The 16,735-nt window shown below is 39.3% G+C and overlaps 2 protein-coding genes and 1 long non-coding RNA gene across 7 annotated transcripts in view; 1 reads left to right on the forward strand and 2 right to left on the reverse strand.

Annotated features, from left to right (window-relative positions):
* The window catches only part of LOC101794117 (probable cation-transporting ATPase 13A4), a 42,124-nt gene extending 36,899 nt beyond the window's left edge, over positions 1 to 5,225 (reverse strand). For both annotated transcript variants that reach the window (XM_072042208.1, XM_005014317.6), the window contains exon 1: positions 5,076 to 5,225. In XM_072042208.1, coding sequence (XP_071898309.1) covers positions 5,076 to 5,138 — 63 coding nt within the window. In that variant the 5' untranslated portion in view covers positions 5,139 to 5,225. The remainder of the gene's footprint in view (positions 1 to 5,075) is intronic.
* Positions 5,226 to 6,459: 1,234 nt separating this feature from the next.
* LOC119717709 (uncharacterized) lies at positions 6,460 to 8,155 on the reverse strand. Its single transcript, XR_005267822.2, has 2 exons — positions 7,375 to 8,155; positions 6,460 to 6,896 (listed from the first exon to the last, which is right to left on the reverse strand). It is a non-coding gene; the product is annotated as an uncharacterized lncRNA (long non-coding RNA).
* An 85-nt stretch (positions 8,156 to 8,240) lies between these two features.
* OPA1 (OPA1 mitochondrial dynamin like GTPase) overlaps positions 8,241 to 16,735 on the forward strand; it is a 52,376-nt gene continuing 43,881 nt past the window's right edge. For 2 of the 4 annotated variants that reach the window (XM_038183603.2, XM_038183604.2), the window contains exons 1-6: positions 8,241 to 8,375; positions 11,506 to 11,824; positions 12,153 to 12,249; positions 13,401 to 13,508; positions 14,731 to 14,784; positions 15,436 to 15,503. In XM_038183603.2, coding sequence (XP_038039531.2) covers positions 8,347 to 8,375; positions 11,506 to 11,824; positions 12,153 to 12,249; positions 13,401 to 13,508; positions 14,731 to 14,784; positions 15,436 to 15,503 — 675 coding nt within the window. In that variant the 5' untranslated portion in view covers positions 8,241 to 8,346. The remainder of the gene's footprint in view (positions 8,376 to 11,505; positions 11,825 to 12,152; positions 12,250 to 13,400; positions 13,509 to 14,730; positions 14,785 to 15,435; positions 15,504 to 16,735) is intronic. The other 2 variants (XM_027463876.3, XM_027463877.3) reach the window with 1 other exon arrangement.

Here is a 16,735-nt window from a genome sequence, read left to right on the forward strand (position 1 = left end):
GTGCAGCTGGATTCTAAAGCCAAAGCAAAGCAAGGTTTTCCCAAGGTCTGGAAATGTCTGGAGCAGGTTACCTGGGCCATACCATTCAGAAGTAAAACTAAGCAGGGAAACAGATTGAGCTCCAAACCTGACTTACCCAAAGTTCCCTAGGCAGGAACTTTTCGATACTCAGCTTTAGAATAAAATGTTCTGTTAGGTTCGGGTGTTTTTTTCTGACTCTCTGCCTTCAGCAGGAAGGACTATAGCAATGAATGATGGATTCATAAAAACATTTAGTAGGTAAATAATTCCTTGTTGAAACAGAGACAGTATTAGTGAAAATACTTCTCACTTGTTATATAACTCAACAAGTGGAATTCCTCTTCAGGGGAATTCTCAAAAAAAAAAAATCTCTTCTCAAAAACATGGTAAATATTAGACCCACAACACAGGTAACCACAATATGCATGAAGTGGGAAACAGGCACACACATAATGCAAGTTTCTCAGCAGGTTTATCTAGCCACGTGAATGCCTTACAGTAATTAGTGTTTGGAAATCCTTCAAGCTTATTCAGGATTTGCTAGGTCTATAGTACAAAAGATCTCCAAGCAAATCTATGTCCGCTATGGGAAACAATACTTCCTGGGCTGGCAAAAATCCTGATGGTGATGTCACCAGTAGGAACATGCCTGTCAGGTTGATTTGATGTTGTTAAGGAAAAGAGAATAACTTTTGCTGGCTTGTATTTCAACGCACAAGGAGGCTGTGCTGATGCAGACATGCTTCTTGTGGAGACAGGCCTGAAACATACAGATTTGTACCATGACAACTTTTCTACCATGTGGGCAGGTTTTTAGGGCTTGATGTGTGCATTTGCCATATATAACGTTATACTGCCAAATAACTTGGGTTCATAAGGGCACGAGACAAAGAGATGGTAGAAAACAAAGCTAAGATTAGATATCTGGAATACTCTGAACGGTTTCTTGCTATCTCACAGGAGATAGCACTGCCTACAAAAGAGGCTTATGTTCGTGACTCATCTAATCTCTGTAGCATAATTTTCAGTAAGTTGTAGTGCATTGTAAAACTGTTTCCTTTCCTCTTAGCAACCCCTCTTTCTTGGGACTCCTAACAACCAAAAGTGACAAATACAGAAGGGTTTCAATTCGTGAGTGGAGGGTCTAGGGAGGAGCCATGGATTATTGGACAGAAAAAGCTGTCAGACCTGCTCAGCTGGCAGAAAATATGATTATTCAATGAAAGGCTCTTAGCTGCGTTTACAATCATACAAAGCCAACACTCAAGGGCTTATTACTCTAGTGTAAAGCAATTCTCTGTTACTTACAGTTAAAAGAAAAAATTCCTGTAACTGCAGAGTCATCTGCACAGCAGAAATTACATGAAGAAGTGAAACAAATTCAGGTACCTTTTTCCTTGGTGTTAACGTGGCCTGTAGCTACCAAAGAGAAAGGAGCTTATACTGTGGCTGTGAAATATACTTCTGGCAAACCAATCACCAGATATCCTATTACGAATAACCTGTTGCTATAACAACAGATAATAGGATTAGACTTGAAAGACTGGCAAAGATTCACAACAAATTTAATAACTGAATCTCATTCTTAGCAATTGGAACCTGTTTCATTAGAGGTTTGTTTCTGTTCCTTCTGAAGCCAGTAGCAACACTCAATGTTGTTCTATTAGAAACATGGTTGTGCCTTTCAGATTCCATCTTAAGATGTGAATTTTCCAAATTCAAAGTGTATAAAATTCCTGGACCAGATTCCCTTAATAATTTTGGTATTAGGATGCAGGCAGCTGCCAACATGCAGCAGCAAACTGGGGTTCACCAGCTGACTGACTATGGCTGTCCCTTTCCTTCAAACATAACCAACCTGGGAACATAAGATTAAGATCTGCTTCTAGCAAATCCTTCCTGAAGCAGCAGCCTGTTGAAGTCCATTACAATCTTTTGCACTCTAGGGCTTGCACTTTGCACTTTATGGCTTGTTCAAAGAGGATGATTAGTTCCCAGCTGTACAGAGAGGACCATCAAATTGCCAGGAGGCATAAAAACCTTGATTTTCTGCCCTTTTCCTATTCCAACAAAAATTACTTATTCTCAAAAACACCTTCAAGCAGATCTTTCTGAAGAAAAAAAAAAAAAAAAAAGGCAATTCCTAGAATAAATCCTATTACCACATCTCTTAACCCTCTCTGACGCAAGCTGCTGTGTCCAGTGCTTGCACACTACTAATTCTTTCCAGTACTGCAAATGGTTATACAGAGATATCATTGCTCATGCTCTGAACATATACTGCTAAGTTTTTCCTGGGTAACAGGAGAGTAAACTCTGCTTCTGAGGTACTTGCCCCTGCAGCTCTTGTTCAATTAGATGTGCTTCAGCTGTGTAAAATAATCCCATAGACACGTAAAAGGATATATAGGGTAGATTTTCTAAGTCAGACTGACTATTCTTAAAGACAGGACCATCTAGCATCTCAGTTGTACAAAGAGACAGACAACACTGGAGATAACTCTCAGTATTTCTTCTCATTAGAGCTCCCCAACATTCCCCAGCAAAATCAACACGGAAAAGCATTGCTTGCTCAGAGTTCAAATTAACAACCTGCATGCTTTCAAAATGCATGAGCTATTTCACTCTGGAAGAACTGGCACCTGAACGTCAGCTGTTACATTATTACATGAAACAATATGATCTTGTCTGAAGAGTCAAGAACTGCTTGTTAATAATTTGGTTCAGGTGGATTAAAATGACCTAAAAGTAATGTGGAAAAATATTCTGCATGGCTTAGAATTTTAAAAGAATGTTGCAGGGTCACTGAGACATTATGTGCCAGTGTCACTTGCTGTGGCTTCCAATAATTTAAAGTACACAATTTTAAAAAATAAACATCTGCACATAATTCTCCTTTACCCCATACTCTTTTCCTTACCTCTGCTCAAACAGTCTTTTTTTCCGCTTTCTTCAGAACTTACCATAAGCACGTATCACTCACTTTTTCTTTCACGCAAATACACACACACAATAGCTGTTCTTTGTGTTTCGTTTGTTTCTTCCTTGTCCCCTTGCAAGCCCTCAGGCACTGTCATAGACCTCTTCCTCTCTCACACACAAATCTTTTTTCTTTCTCTTACACACATGTACCAAAGCCAGAAACATACCCGCCAGATCTAACAAAATTTGGCTATGGTTTTAACTGCACTTATGAGTCAACTGCTTTTTCAATCTTTTTTCTGTGATTTTCATTTGGGACATTTGGGAATCCCAGGTAAATGAGCACTGTTCTTGCTCACTGCAGGCACTGAGAGCAACTGCCAGATGCCTTGAATTCACAAGTGCAGACTGATTTCACACTGTGCACATGTATCAGCTGCAGGTGGAACACATCAGAGTCATGGTGCAGATCCCAGAGCACTGGACTCATGGCACATGTACTGATTGTGACTCTGGTGAGAAACAAGAACAATACTGGAAATGTAATGTGGTATAGATGGCTCCACGCAAGCATAACCTGGGTGTCCCAGTAGTGCACAGCTGGAACTGGACACGCAGTGTACAATGGTGTGGCTCTACCGAGAACCAGACAGGTCCACTTAAAACATAATTAGCTCAGGCTCGATTCTGGCATTGCTAGTGACAATGCTGGTAGTGGGAAGAGAATGACAGGGCGTTTACAGTCCTAGAAGGACAGAGGCAGGGTGGAGCACAGGCACAAAACCAGCAAAAGAAGCTGGGGAGCATCAGCACCAGGGCTAGAGCCAGGAGTGGGGTGCTGTGAGCAGGTTTAGTAACTCAGCTGCAGAGCCAGTTGGGTTCTGTATTGCACTGAGCTAATTAGTCCCCACCCTCAGAGCCAGTGCCTTGCACTTCCTGCAGTGCTCCCTTCATGCTGCTGGATGACTCTGTACCACATTCTCCAGCACATCACAGATTACCCAGGTCAGCATTATGCAAAATATGACATCTCCCCTTCTTTGGATGGCAGAGAGCTGACTGAAAATCTCTATTTTTATAAAAACATGCTTTTCCTTGACATGCTCTCTTTGTCACTAAAACAGAATTCTCAGTGACTACATTTTTAAGATTTGTCCAGGATTTCTGGACGTGAACTGTCATGTCAGCTTGGATGTGACCATGTTTCACTAGGTTTGCTGAGGCTGCTGTACACCCAGACATCCTACATATTCTCATAGCAGAGCTACAGACATTGTGGCTCTGCAGCACAGGAATTTTGAGAAGCAATGCATTTTCTAGACATGCAGGACAACTGTTGCTGTACAGCTGCATCATGGGTCTAACATCTCCAGCAGAATCTGTTTGATGGGCATATGCATATGTGACAAATAGCTGATTTGTAACAAGCAGCAATAATAAAGCAGCTCAGAAGCACTGAGTTTACTACAGTTGTGCACTGGGCTTACTATTTTAAAGCTGCAACATGCAGTAGATCAGATACTTTGTGGAAATATGAGACTTATTTCCACATGTTACGGAATGCATGTAAACATAGTCCTCCCTGAAAAACTTTGGAAAGAAATATGGTAGTATTTAGAAAAGCAGCTTTATGCAAGTTCTCAGAATAGAATAGTGTTGCCAATTCAGCAGGCTGCTTATGCTAATAATTTATGCAAACATAACACATGTGGTTTTATGTTCCTGAGAAAGCCAAGGGTCCCAGTCCTCATCCAACTGCAGCTGACTCTATAGATTCAGCTGTCAAATTGTTAAGAACACCACTCTAGGCCATCCCTCAAGCTACAACAAGGCCAGCTCCAGCTAGTTTTACCATGCCACATCAATATTCTGCCGTCTTCTTCTAGACTCTGTCAAACCACCCCCTGTTGGAGATGAAAACCAATTAAATCCAGTGGACTCATACAACTTATTTTTCTTTCTGCTAAAAAAAAATAAAAAAAATAAAAAAATATCCCTTTCTAACTGCATGTTTCTGCTATGGAAACACCTCCACCATCCATAACTAAATTACTGACTGTAGCATTTTAATGCTGAACATGTGCCATCTGCTGCTTCAAGTTAAGAAAGACCTAGACAAAGATACGACTCACCATCTCATTCTCCTCTCCCTGGTTAAGCTGTGCATAATGGCTCTTGGCAGGATTCTCCCCCATGAAATGACCCTCTGGAGACTTTCTACAGCACCCTCAGGACAGGTTTTCAGCGTTGTGTAGCTTGAACTTCCACACTGAGGAAGTGCTCTAAGTACACACCTTTCTTATAACTTTGCTGATGTTTGAAGAATGGAGCTCCTCCCTCTCTGTGGGGTTAGCAGGTAACATTCATCCCTCCTCCCCTCATTCTGCTGCTGGGTTTTTTTAGATTGAGGGGACATCTTCAAACAAAACTCACTCAAAGGCACTGGGAGAAAGAAAAAACTACATCTAACACGTTTTTGCCACAGTATGACTCCTAGTCATAACTCTGATAGTTCAGCAAGTGCTGCTGGCATCCAACTTTCAGGGGAGGGCAAGAGGGGAGTATTTCTCCTCGAGAGATTATGGAGTCACTGGGAACTAAGAAGTGTGTCCAAATGAGAAGGAAAACAGGCATTGCTGTTGTTATACTCTTAGCAACCAGCCTGAACTAAGCATCCAGCTGTGATCCCCTCATATTCCTTGGAGAAAAATTCAAGCTCTAGCATTGCAAACAGCAGCCTCGGTTTGTACAGGTGGATTTATGCATTCACTGTGTCAGAATCAAGCCATGTAGGGTCTGTAATGTTTTTGTTCATTATTAAGAATATTGTCACAGAATGTCTTCTGACTTCACTAAAGAGCTTTGGGGGAGGTAATTAAAGTTATTTACTCACTCTTCAAGGAAACTGGAGCTTCAGGGAAACTGATGTCAGTGAGATGGATACAAATAACTCTGACCTCCAAATCAGGACCAAAAGGAAGTTGGCAGAAAAAAAAAACAGCAATCAGAAAATCACCTCATTTTTCACTAGTATGGGCTGAATTGTTTATTAGTTTTGTCATTCATTCCCAGTACTACTTCCTTGTCCGTTGCTACTTTTCAAGAAGTACCCATCAAATATTGTAGGAATGAGGCAAGGAGAGCCAAACCTGTTCTTCCAGAAAATATGTTAAGGAAACTAAAATATTATTTCTAGGGTGACTGAAACAGATCAAGAGGTGCCAAGTTAGTTCCTCTTCACCGGTACTTTATTTCCATGGGGCACGGGCTTGTACTGGTTCCAAACACCTCAAAAGTACCATTGAAGGCCAGTGCCTGTTTCATGCAATGGCCAGAGAAACTGAAATGGGAGAAATGCAGGGAAGAGAGAAGAGAAAAGGGGGGAACTAGACCAATTAACACAAGAGAAGCTGCCAATTTCACTTTGTTCTTTTGAGACTCAGCAACAGGAACTACAGTTATTACATGAGAATCAAAATCTTCATTTACAAATTAAAAAGAAAGAATGCAATACAGTCCATTTCTGATATACCTGTTTATTGGGATCAGTGCTACCTAAAAGTTACAAAGGACAGGAAACAACCACCAAGGTACCTTTCCCAAAGCAGGTTGATGATTTTGGGAAATGACTCATTATTTTGGGAGGTGACAGCAGCAGAAAACAGGAGTGCCACACACACTTTTTCTGCCTGGTCAGCTTTTGCTGCATCTGCAAATGTCAATCTTACTACTTGTAGTGTTTGTAGAAGGCTAGGGAGCAGCAGGGGTCACTGAGCTGCCCTTTCAAGGAGAAGAGAGGTGAGTTGCATGCAGGGTATCCCACCAAACCCGGAGCTCCTGGGAAGAATCAGGACTCATCCAATCTATTCACTGTTTACAGGCAGAGTCCAGCTCCTGATGACAATTTCTGCTCCTACAGAACACCTTTTCTTGGGAGACTTGGTTGTTCAAAACTGAAAACAAAGGGAAAACAGATTAAAGGTGTAAAACATTCATAATTTCCGTAAGTTGGAAGCCTGTCATAACATTCCAGTAAAATCTGTTAATCTAGAACCCATGAAGATTGTGGAATTTGTGCATTTTACTTAAGGAGATTCATTTTCTGATGTAGAAAATGCCTCTAAAGCACCCTAAAGTGCTTTTTAAAGTGCATTTAACCTTTAGTTAAGTGATGCCCTCTACTGTTAAAACGAAGCATTACAGATTAGGTTAGAAATACGAAGTTCCTTGTATTATCTCCTACAGATGGTTATCATCATTCCTCTTTTTAAATTGAAATTTGCCTAAAAACACAGATGAAAGTCACAAAATTGATTGGTCAAGTTAAAATGCAAAAGTAAAGATAAGATTTAAAACAAAGACTACGCCTTAAAAGTTAAAAATAAAACAATAAACCTAAAAGCAAGCAAGCAAGAGATACGTGTGCCTCACCTCGTTCTTGCACCTTTAACCTCAGTCCTGAAAATGCATCCATGTTTCATGTCATCCTTTGCCAATCTTGTGCAATTTAATTTGCTCTGAAAAAATCCCACTGTATAAACAGCATCCCGACTTAAAAGACACCCCAAATTTGTCTTTCTGCACAGTCCTGCAGCAACAAGGGTGCAGCACGGTGCTGAGACAGCACAGAGAAGGGAGAGGAGTGAGGAAACGTGGTCTGCGGGGAAGGGGGGGCTGGTTACGCTGGGGAAAAGAAGACTTTGAGAAGTCACGTGGAGTTTTCAAACATGTATGTCCTAGCTGCAAATAGGAAGAATCATGGAATCGTTGGGGTTGGAAAAGACCTCCGAGATCACCTGCTCCAACCGCACAGCACCATCTCCACTGAGCCATATCCCCAAGCACCACATCCAGCCTTTCCTTGAGCACCCCCAGGGACGGTGACACCACCACCTCCCTGGGCAACCCGTCCCAGTGCCTGACTGCTCTTTCTGAGCAGAAACGTCTCTGAATTTCCACCCTGAACCTCCCCTGGCACAACTTGACAATAATTTTCCTCCTGTCCAAGCTGACTTGCTGCAAGAAGGGCTCAAACCAGGCGCTGGGTGCAAGCCCGGAGGTCCCCACGGGCAGCCTGGGCACGCACCCCTCAGACCCAGCCTGATGGCGGGAGCCCGTGGGCAGACAGAGGGGCAGAACCCCAAATCCCTGCTGCTGCTTCTTCTTCTTCCTCCTCCTCCTCCTCCTTTTTCTCCTCCTCCTCCCCCGGAACCTTCGTTCAGGCGGCTCCGTTTCTGGCCGTGCTCTCCGCAGCGGGGCCGCGGGGCCGGAAGCGGCGGCGGCCCTGGCAGGCCGGCGGCGGCTCCACCTGCCCTTGGCCGCGGCGGCCCCGGGGGCGCCCGGCCTCGGCCTCCTCCTCTTCGGCCTCCTCCTCCTCCTCCTCGGCACCCCCCGGCCCTCAGCATGTGGCGGACACGGGCGGCGGCGGCTTGGTGAGCGCCACGGGGCAGGGCGGCCGCCGCCGCCTCCTCCTCCTCCTTCTTCTCCTCCTCCTCCCTTCGGCCACGGCGGAGCCGCGGCCCCACGATCGTGCCCCGAGGCCTGGGGAGGGGCTGAGGCCGGGAACGGGGCTCCACGAGCCGGAGGGGGGAGGCCTGGTCCCTCTTAGGGTGCCCCTTCCTTCGGGGTGTCAGTGCTGAGGGAGGGAGGGCAGCGCCTGCCTGCTGCTGGGGTGTGCTCCAGGGGCTGGGGGTCGGCCTCTGCTCACAGATAGCACAGATAGGACCAGAGGGAATGGCCTCAAGTTGCACAAGAAGAAGGCTCAGGTTGGAAATTACGAGACGTTTCTGCTCAGAAAGTAGTCAGGCACCGGGACGGGCTGCCCAGCAATGTGGTGGCATCGCCGTCCCTGGGGGTGTTCAAGGCAAGGTGGGACGTGGTGCTTAGGGACAGGGCTTAGAGGGTGATGGTGGTGGTAGGGGGGTGGTTGGAGCAGGTGATCTTGGAGGGCTCTTCCGACCTTTATGATTCTTTGGAAGATTGTTTCATGGTTATAGTTAACAAAAGTATTTATAGCATGTCTTCATGAAAAGTTTGTCCCAGCTGAGGGGGGATTTTTTTGAACTGTTAAACTGTAACAATATGCATAAGATATTAGGTATGCTTCAGCATCCTAATATATATCCTAGTATATATCCTAGTAACAGGCCACTTTTTTTTTTTTCTTTTTTCTTTTTTAACAAGGTATCTATAATCTGTGCGATGTGAGGGTAGTCAGGGTGCAGGCCTGTAATCAGACAGGTTCTGATGGCAGAGCTGCTTGTGTCTGGAAGGCTAATTTTGGGGTTGTTTCTTGTTAAACGCAGTTTTCCAGAGGTTTTACATCTGGCAATCATGGAACACATAGTTTAGTGCTGTCAATTTGGCTTTCATTTCAGTATCATTGCACTTTTGGTGAAGATCTTCAGCTGATTTTTTTGTCAGCTTTCATTGATAGCTTTTAGAGCAGGAAGAGGAAAGAGTAAATAACTGGAATAACAGTGGAGTTGTTTCTTTGTTTCTAATGTAAAATTTTATATGTAGAAGGAAAGCAGATAGGTCTTTACATGAGATTGCACTCAAAAGGCAGTTGTTGTTGATCAAGTTCTTTCCATAATAATTTCTGATGGAACACAATTTTTCATTCAGTTTGATCAGTATAGAATGGATGCAATACAAGACAGTGTATTTTAAAAGAACAATCGCAGAGAAGAAAGTTATGTGCCATTAGAGTACCTCTAATCAGGGTGAAGGCCGATAACCAGAAGTGGCTGCAATAGTAAGAACTGACAAATTTAAATATCTGCGCAGTGGTAGTGACAACACAACGAAAGGAAGAACTGCACAGTTAGCTTGCTTCATCGAGGCTTACCACACCCTGATTAAAACTGTCTTCCAAAGCAGGAATTAAAATATTTCTAGTGTCGAGGCATTTTCACTTTTTTATTTCTGTGTGTCCACTTTTTGTATTGGCACTATCTGTGGCTTATTTCTGATGCTTTTGTAATTCCATATCAAAGAGGAGATACCTGATGTTGCTTGAGGGGTTGTTCTGTTCCTGCTTATTATGCTTTTGCTAGATAATGAGTTTGTTGCTGAAAGAGCATGGTCTTCAGAACTATAGCAGCAAGAGGGTAAATTTCAGAATTGTATTGCCTTTTAAGAAAGAGGACTTCTGCAACAGTTGGTGGAGTTCCTTTTTTTTTTTTAAGGTTGCCACTACACTAAAGAAAAATTTTAAACATATGCTGTCTGCTTTTTTTTTTTTAAAAAAAGAGAAGTAGACATCACTGATTTTTAATTTTTCTTCCAAATGCTCAATCTCTATGTAAAAGTGCTTTTATAATGAAGTCTTCCGTTTGTTTGGAGGTAAAGAATATGCCTATGAAAGAATGACATCTGTGGTACACAGAAAGACTCAGGGAAAGTACTATTTATTTTGGAGCTTTTTTTCCAATTTCCTAGGATTCACTTATGTATTCTCTTTAAAATCCCTTAATATTAAATGATCAAGGATTATGGGATGAATAATTTGCCTTCTTAATGGTTTGAAGCACTTTCTACTTTTTCATTTGTCCTCTTCATAAGTAAATACACTGGAGAATATAACAAACCCTGAAAAAAACTTCAGGGAGCAAGCATTAATTTCAAGAACTGTAATTTCACTCATATTTTGCATCCAGTAAATGTTTTAATGTTAACTGTTCTGTTATATTTTCCGTAAGCTAGCAAAGCTACCTCAAAATGCTAAAGCATGCAGATAGCATAAGTGAAGGTGTACAAGGAGCTTTATTCCAACCTGTGTGTGAAGTTTAATACTGGCAGGGTTGATAAGGTTCTGTGTTTTATCGTATTAATTGCTGAGTTCTGTTTTCAGAATCAAATTGTTCACACTGAAATTTCCCAGTGTTTAAATCTGAATTATTTTACTGAAGTCTTCAACAGACATGGTGCAAGCATGTCTGGAAGTAATCTTGTCTGTGCATGACCCAAGACAAAACAATAATGCTATAAACCTAGAACCACAGAAAATTAAAGAAACTGAAAGATTTCTTTGAGTACATTCTTCAACTCCACAGGAGAATCGGCTTTGCCAGAAAAGTAACGTGTATTTTGCAAAGGGTGTTTTTGTCTGCTTGTTGATTTTTGAAGTCTGAAAAAAGTTAATTTCTTTAAAAGTTAGTTTTCAGTAACAAAATAAGCCAAACTGTCAAGTTTTCCTTTATGATTCAAGTTGATCATAGTCATCTGTGGACTCTTAAGTACTTGTTGCCAAACTGTGTTTTACTATTGACATGATTTGTCTTAATCCAGTGTTGAAATTAAACTCACCTAACAGCAGAGTTCATAACTGGGATTAAAGGTGTTCTTTCTGCAATGGCTGGAAACACTATACCCTTTAATACCATTTACAGCTTTTTTTTTTTTTTCCTGGTAGCATAACAATGATTGCTGGACATTTAGAATGATGCTCTAATTTATCTGTAACCAGCTACAATGTAATGTGAATTGCTTCTAAAGAGGTTACTGAGTTAATGGTATGTTGAATATATGTTACTGGGAGTTTTTCTTTCTTTCTTTTAGTGTCATCTGCCGGAGTCTAGCCAAGAGCAACTATGGAATAAAAAGAAAATCGCCACTACAAAATTTGCATCTTGTTTCCCGAAGTATACATCATCCCTACTACTCAAGTTCAAAATTTCAAAGACCTCCCTTAAGGATATCCATTCAGCAGTTCTCTTCTCTTAATCGTCTTCCCTTTCGCAAAACAAAACTCTTAAATGTAAAGTATGGATACCAGTCCTACAGGAACTTTTGGCTAGCTAGACTAGCATCAAGGCTTCTCAGAATTCGCTACATTATATTAGGATCTGCTGTAGGTGGTGGTTACACAGCTAAAAAGGTATTTTTCTTTGGAGGATATTCAATGCATGTTTATTTTTGTTGTTACAGGTTTCAGAACACTAATTGTTGGTAATCCACAAAAATACAGAATCTCATTGTTCTGTTAACTAATGAAAAGAAAGACGAGTGAAATTGGAAAGCAGATTGTTGAGAGAACTAGTATAGATTTTAAAAGACCTGAATAATACTATACATATCTAAAAGATGGTGGGTTAGTATGCTTTATATGTAGGTACCGCTGTTCAGTAGATAGCTCATATGCTTCAAATATGCTCAAATGTGCATTTCTTCTATTTCTATTGTATTTTTTTTCCTTTTTGTATTAGACATATGATCAGTGGAAGGACATGATGCCTGATCTTGATGATTATAAGTGGATTGTACCTGACTTCATCTGGGAGCTTGACGAACATATTGACTTCGGTATCACAAAAGCTAAAATGTTATACTAGCACATACACAACTTAAACACAAGGGTGTGGTTCTTAGTGCCTGGCTCCAATGTAATAGTAGTGTTATGGCTGTAATTCGGGTGAGCTTGTATTGTTAAAGAGTTTGGGGTATGTCATACCAAACTAGTTGTATCATTCTGTTTGTCTGAAGAAATTAAGCATTATTTAGCATTGAAGTTCCATAACTTAGCTTTTCATTTGAGAACATTCTCGGTCCTTTCTTTTGTCATGTACTGCTGTTATTCAAAGCACACATCCAGCATGAGCAAGGGGACAAGTTTTGGCACTATTACGCACAAGGTTCTCTCTATATGAATGAGTAACAAATAAAAATATAATTAGACAAGTAGAAAGTAGGTATAATTAAACAATTAATTGAAAACACAGGAGTTTATAGAAATATCTGCAAAAGTATCTTGAAGATGCAGAGTAAAGAAAAATATAGATTTTATTTTCCTGAACCTTCTAGTTACATTAGATTTCTTGCATATTCTCAGAAGTCTAAAAAACAATCAGTTACCTCTTATATATGAGAATAGTTAGGTAGCGGTCTTTTAAAAAACATTTGTGAACGTTTCCACTATATGTTTGAGCATTGCGTTGAAGAAGTGAGACAAATTTTTTATTTTCTGTGATTGCTAGTGAACACTATGTTTTTATAATACTCTCAAATTAATAATGTTGGTGGTTTTTTGAAACAACTGCAGAATTGGGTTATTTATGAAATTGAAAAATAAGTTTTTCTTAACACATATAGCATAGATATGCTGTCCTATAATTTAAAAAAACATTGTTTCTGAAGTATGTGAGGCAATGCATGAAATGTGGTGAACTGCAAAAATTAAGTTGTACAGAATTTAAAGTACATAAGGCAGCCAAGTTATCAGAAAGTTCAAAGTCTAAAAAAGCAGTTGGTTTTTCAGATCTGATATTCTTTCCCAACACTGATGGGGGGAGGTGCATGTGGAAAGCAACGTTTAATTAAATAAATAATTTTTTAAAAGTTTAAAAGAGAAAGGTATGCCTCAGAACAGTTACAAGGTTTTATAGCCTAAGCTGTTCCTATTCACAGCAATAGTAGGAGAGAAAAACTGCTCACTAGCTTTTGTACTGTTTTCCTAGAAAAAATTATCAAAGCCCTTCCTGATGCCGATGACCTTGCCAAACTTCTGCCTGACTTTGACAAGATTGGAGAGAGCTTCGCTTCACTGAAAGGATTTTTTTCTCCTGGTGAGAATAATTTTTCAGCTTAGTTTTAATTTTGAGAACATAAGATATTACAAGATGAGGTTACAGCTATGTCCTTTGATGCTAAAAGAAAGTGGATCCTCAAAATGCATGCCTTTCATTGAGTATCTCATCTCAAAGTGGTATGGACACAGGTAAGTTTAATGGATTTTTAAAGGCAAGAATTCTGTTAGCAAGTGCTGGGAACCAAAATGCGACTGTGAATAGAAAAACAGAATTCTTTTGCACCTCTAAACAAACAGATCAAAAGTTAATTGTTTCAGTAAGTCTGGAAGTGTCCTGCTGGAACTTGCAGAAGCTGTGAGTGGCAGTGGACAGTAGTAACAGTACTATGCTATAGCTGTTACAGGAGGACAGAGTTGGATAATTAAGAGAATGATGGTGCTTAACGTTGCGGGCATGTGAGATAAGAGATTTGTAACCCAGGTCATCTTCAGGTTGTGTGATATCTTCTGGAGCTGTGTCCAGGCAGAAAGACTTGCTAGGAGATTCAGATTATAGGTGGAGGTTACATTTCAATGGGGTATGTGGGAGTTCTAAGTCCTTCACAAAAGAGGGGCATGGTTTGTCAATCCGCCGTGTCCAGGTACTAGTACACTTAGAGGTTTTCAAATTTTAGATTTAAATAGGACATTTTAAACCAATGGACTTTAAACATAAAAATAATTGATTTCATCATCGTTATCTGACATGCTCTTTAGCACAACTCAAAACTTCACCCAGTCTTTCTTGTAACAGAATGAAAGATTCTTTCTGATGTATATCTTAATAATTACCAAAAAACATAAATGCATAGTTATGAAAGATTTTATCTCTGGGGTATCATAGTCACCGCTTTACGTGTTTTTGAGAATATTTGCATATCAGTGTACCTAAGAAGTGTGTTTTCATTTTCTTAAAATACTGTTAATGGTGGAAATAGTTAATTCATCTCACTACAAACTCAACAGGGATCAAGATCAACAGACTGACAAGTAGATGACAATCTCCTATATATCTTGCCTGTTTAAAATTGTGGCGTGTTATTGACGGGTACTGTGAGGTATCACCTACTATAATGGAATTTGTTAGCATATTCACCTGGGCATAGCTGCCATTTATGGTTTTGTGGTCCTCCAAATGAGACAAAGATCCCTCATCTTTATTTTGCGTTTTGTTTTGTATTTATAATTTTTATTTCCCCTCTTCTGCTGATTTTTCACAGGTTACAATTTGGTTAGTGAAGTCATAGGAGCTTCTGATCTACTTCTGTTGTTAGGTGTGTAAAAGCCCTTTTTACTGCCCCTAACCTGCCTCTTTAAAGCAAACTCTTAAAACACTATTGTACTAAGAGGAGTGAATATCAGTGTAAACACAACTATTCAATTAATTTTGAGTTACAAATACCTTTCAACTATTTAAAAAAATTCTTAGATCTGCCCCTGTGAGAATGAGTAGTTGATGCTTCTCTATCATAGTCCTTAGCAGATGCTTTTTCTAGGAAGCTTATTTTGAAAACATGTCATTAGAGTAGAAAAGAATATGTGTGTATGTGTATTTATATATATATATATATAGTTACAATGATACAGTTGAATTTGTATCATCCTCTTGTGTATCAGAAATAAGTAAATTAAATAAAAAAGCTTTTAGAGATTAAATAGTCTAGCTGATGCTGCCTGTTCCCTCTTGATAATAACTGCTTTGAGCCACAATTTAGATTGGAAATAAAATTTTCAAATGAGTTTTAAACTGAGTTTTGTTTTCAGTTACTTGTGGTGAATATTTTTGGGTTGATAGCAAGGTTATTGATTTAATAATACATAGGGTAATAGTAATATGTAGGTTTATTTTACATTGATTAGGTGTAGTTTTAAATTTTTGAAGAGTGTTTTGCATGTTGTAATGAATTTCTCTAATTGTGTCCTAGGTTCTCCTGGAGAAACAGCATTCAGAGCTACAGACCAGGGATATGACAATGACAAACAGTACAAGAAGGTAATTACTCTCAAGCAAATACAAATTTCTTAACAGGTAGTTTGTTTGGTTTTTTTTAAGTGCTTTAACAGCTAGTTGTAGATATTTGTTTGAAGCAGCTTAGTAGAATTTATCTTCAAAGAGAATGCATTGGTGCTTTTAATATATAAACAGTACAGTGCTAAACACATTTTGGTGTAAGGAAAAGTGTAGGCAGTCATAAAAATCTTTAAGTATTACATTCTTCAGAAACTTGTTTTCAAAGAAGGTCATTTGAGGTATTTTGTGTGCATTTGGAATTTCTCAGGACACACTCTCAGTAGTATTTGAACTGATAGCTTATTACTGAAGTTGCTGTAGGCTTCTACAGTTATTTTCATTTTTTTTCTGCTTGCAACTTCATTTCTGTTGCCACGTTCACAGTTGTGATTCTTACTGAAGGATCTCTGCTGTAATAAAGAATTTCTATTTGTAAAAGAAGTCTTTTTTTTTTTTAAATTCAATTAAAAAGTGTATAATCACATTTTTGTTAAGATTTCCTGGAAGAAAAATATTACAGTATTTTCATGGAAAGAAAATGCTACTGTATTTAAATAACTAAAAGTGTTAGCATTTTTTCATTGAAGTAAAGAAGTTAGAATTTAATCTTTTGCTTTAATGAATACTAGATGTTATTTCTGTTTAAATCCTTGGTGGTAATGTTGCTCATTCTCTAAAGGCTTTTCATTTTTCCTTTGTATATTTTTTTAATTAAAAAAAAAAAAGGGAATGAAACTGGTACGTATCGGGGAATTTGTAAATTGTTAAATATTTATTTTTGCAACTGAAAAAATTGTTTACTGAACTGGAAATAGAGTTTTACATGAAAGACATTTCTGTATATGCAGGCATGTATACGTCCTATATTCATTCTGCATGGCAATATGAAATGCAATGAAACCTGTACAAAGCTCACATCCTTTTCCCCTTTGCAACATTGACAGATTTCTGCATAAGAAATAAATTTAGGTTTTGTTTCCTCCTTGTCAATAAACTGTCCATACGTGGAAAATTATTTTCTCTTCAATGATTGCTTAGCACAGGTTTCACTGTTTAAAACAAAACAAAAAACATCCCTTAACTATGGATTTGTGAAGAAATGGTCATCTTAATTTATTGTCATCAGTAAGTAAATTAATTGAGATTTTTACTGAGTGCTAGTATTATCACTAATACTTAATTATTCTATTTTTTTCATATGCAGTGACCACTGC

Source organism: Anas platyrhynchos, chromosome 9 (genome assembly GCF_047663525.1).
Source record: "Anas platyrhynchos isolate ZD024472 breed Pekin duck chromosome 9, IASCAAS_PekinDuck_T2T, whole genome shotgun sequence".
NCBI lineage: Eukaryota > Metazoa > Chordata > Aves > Anseriformes > Anatidae > Anas > Anas platyrhynchos.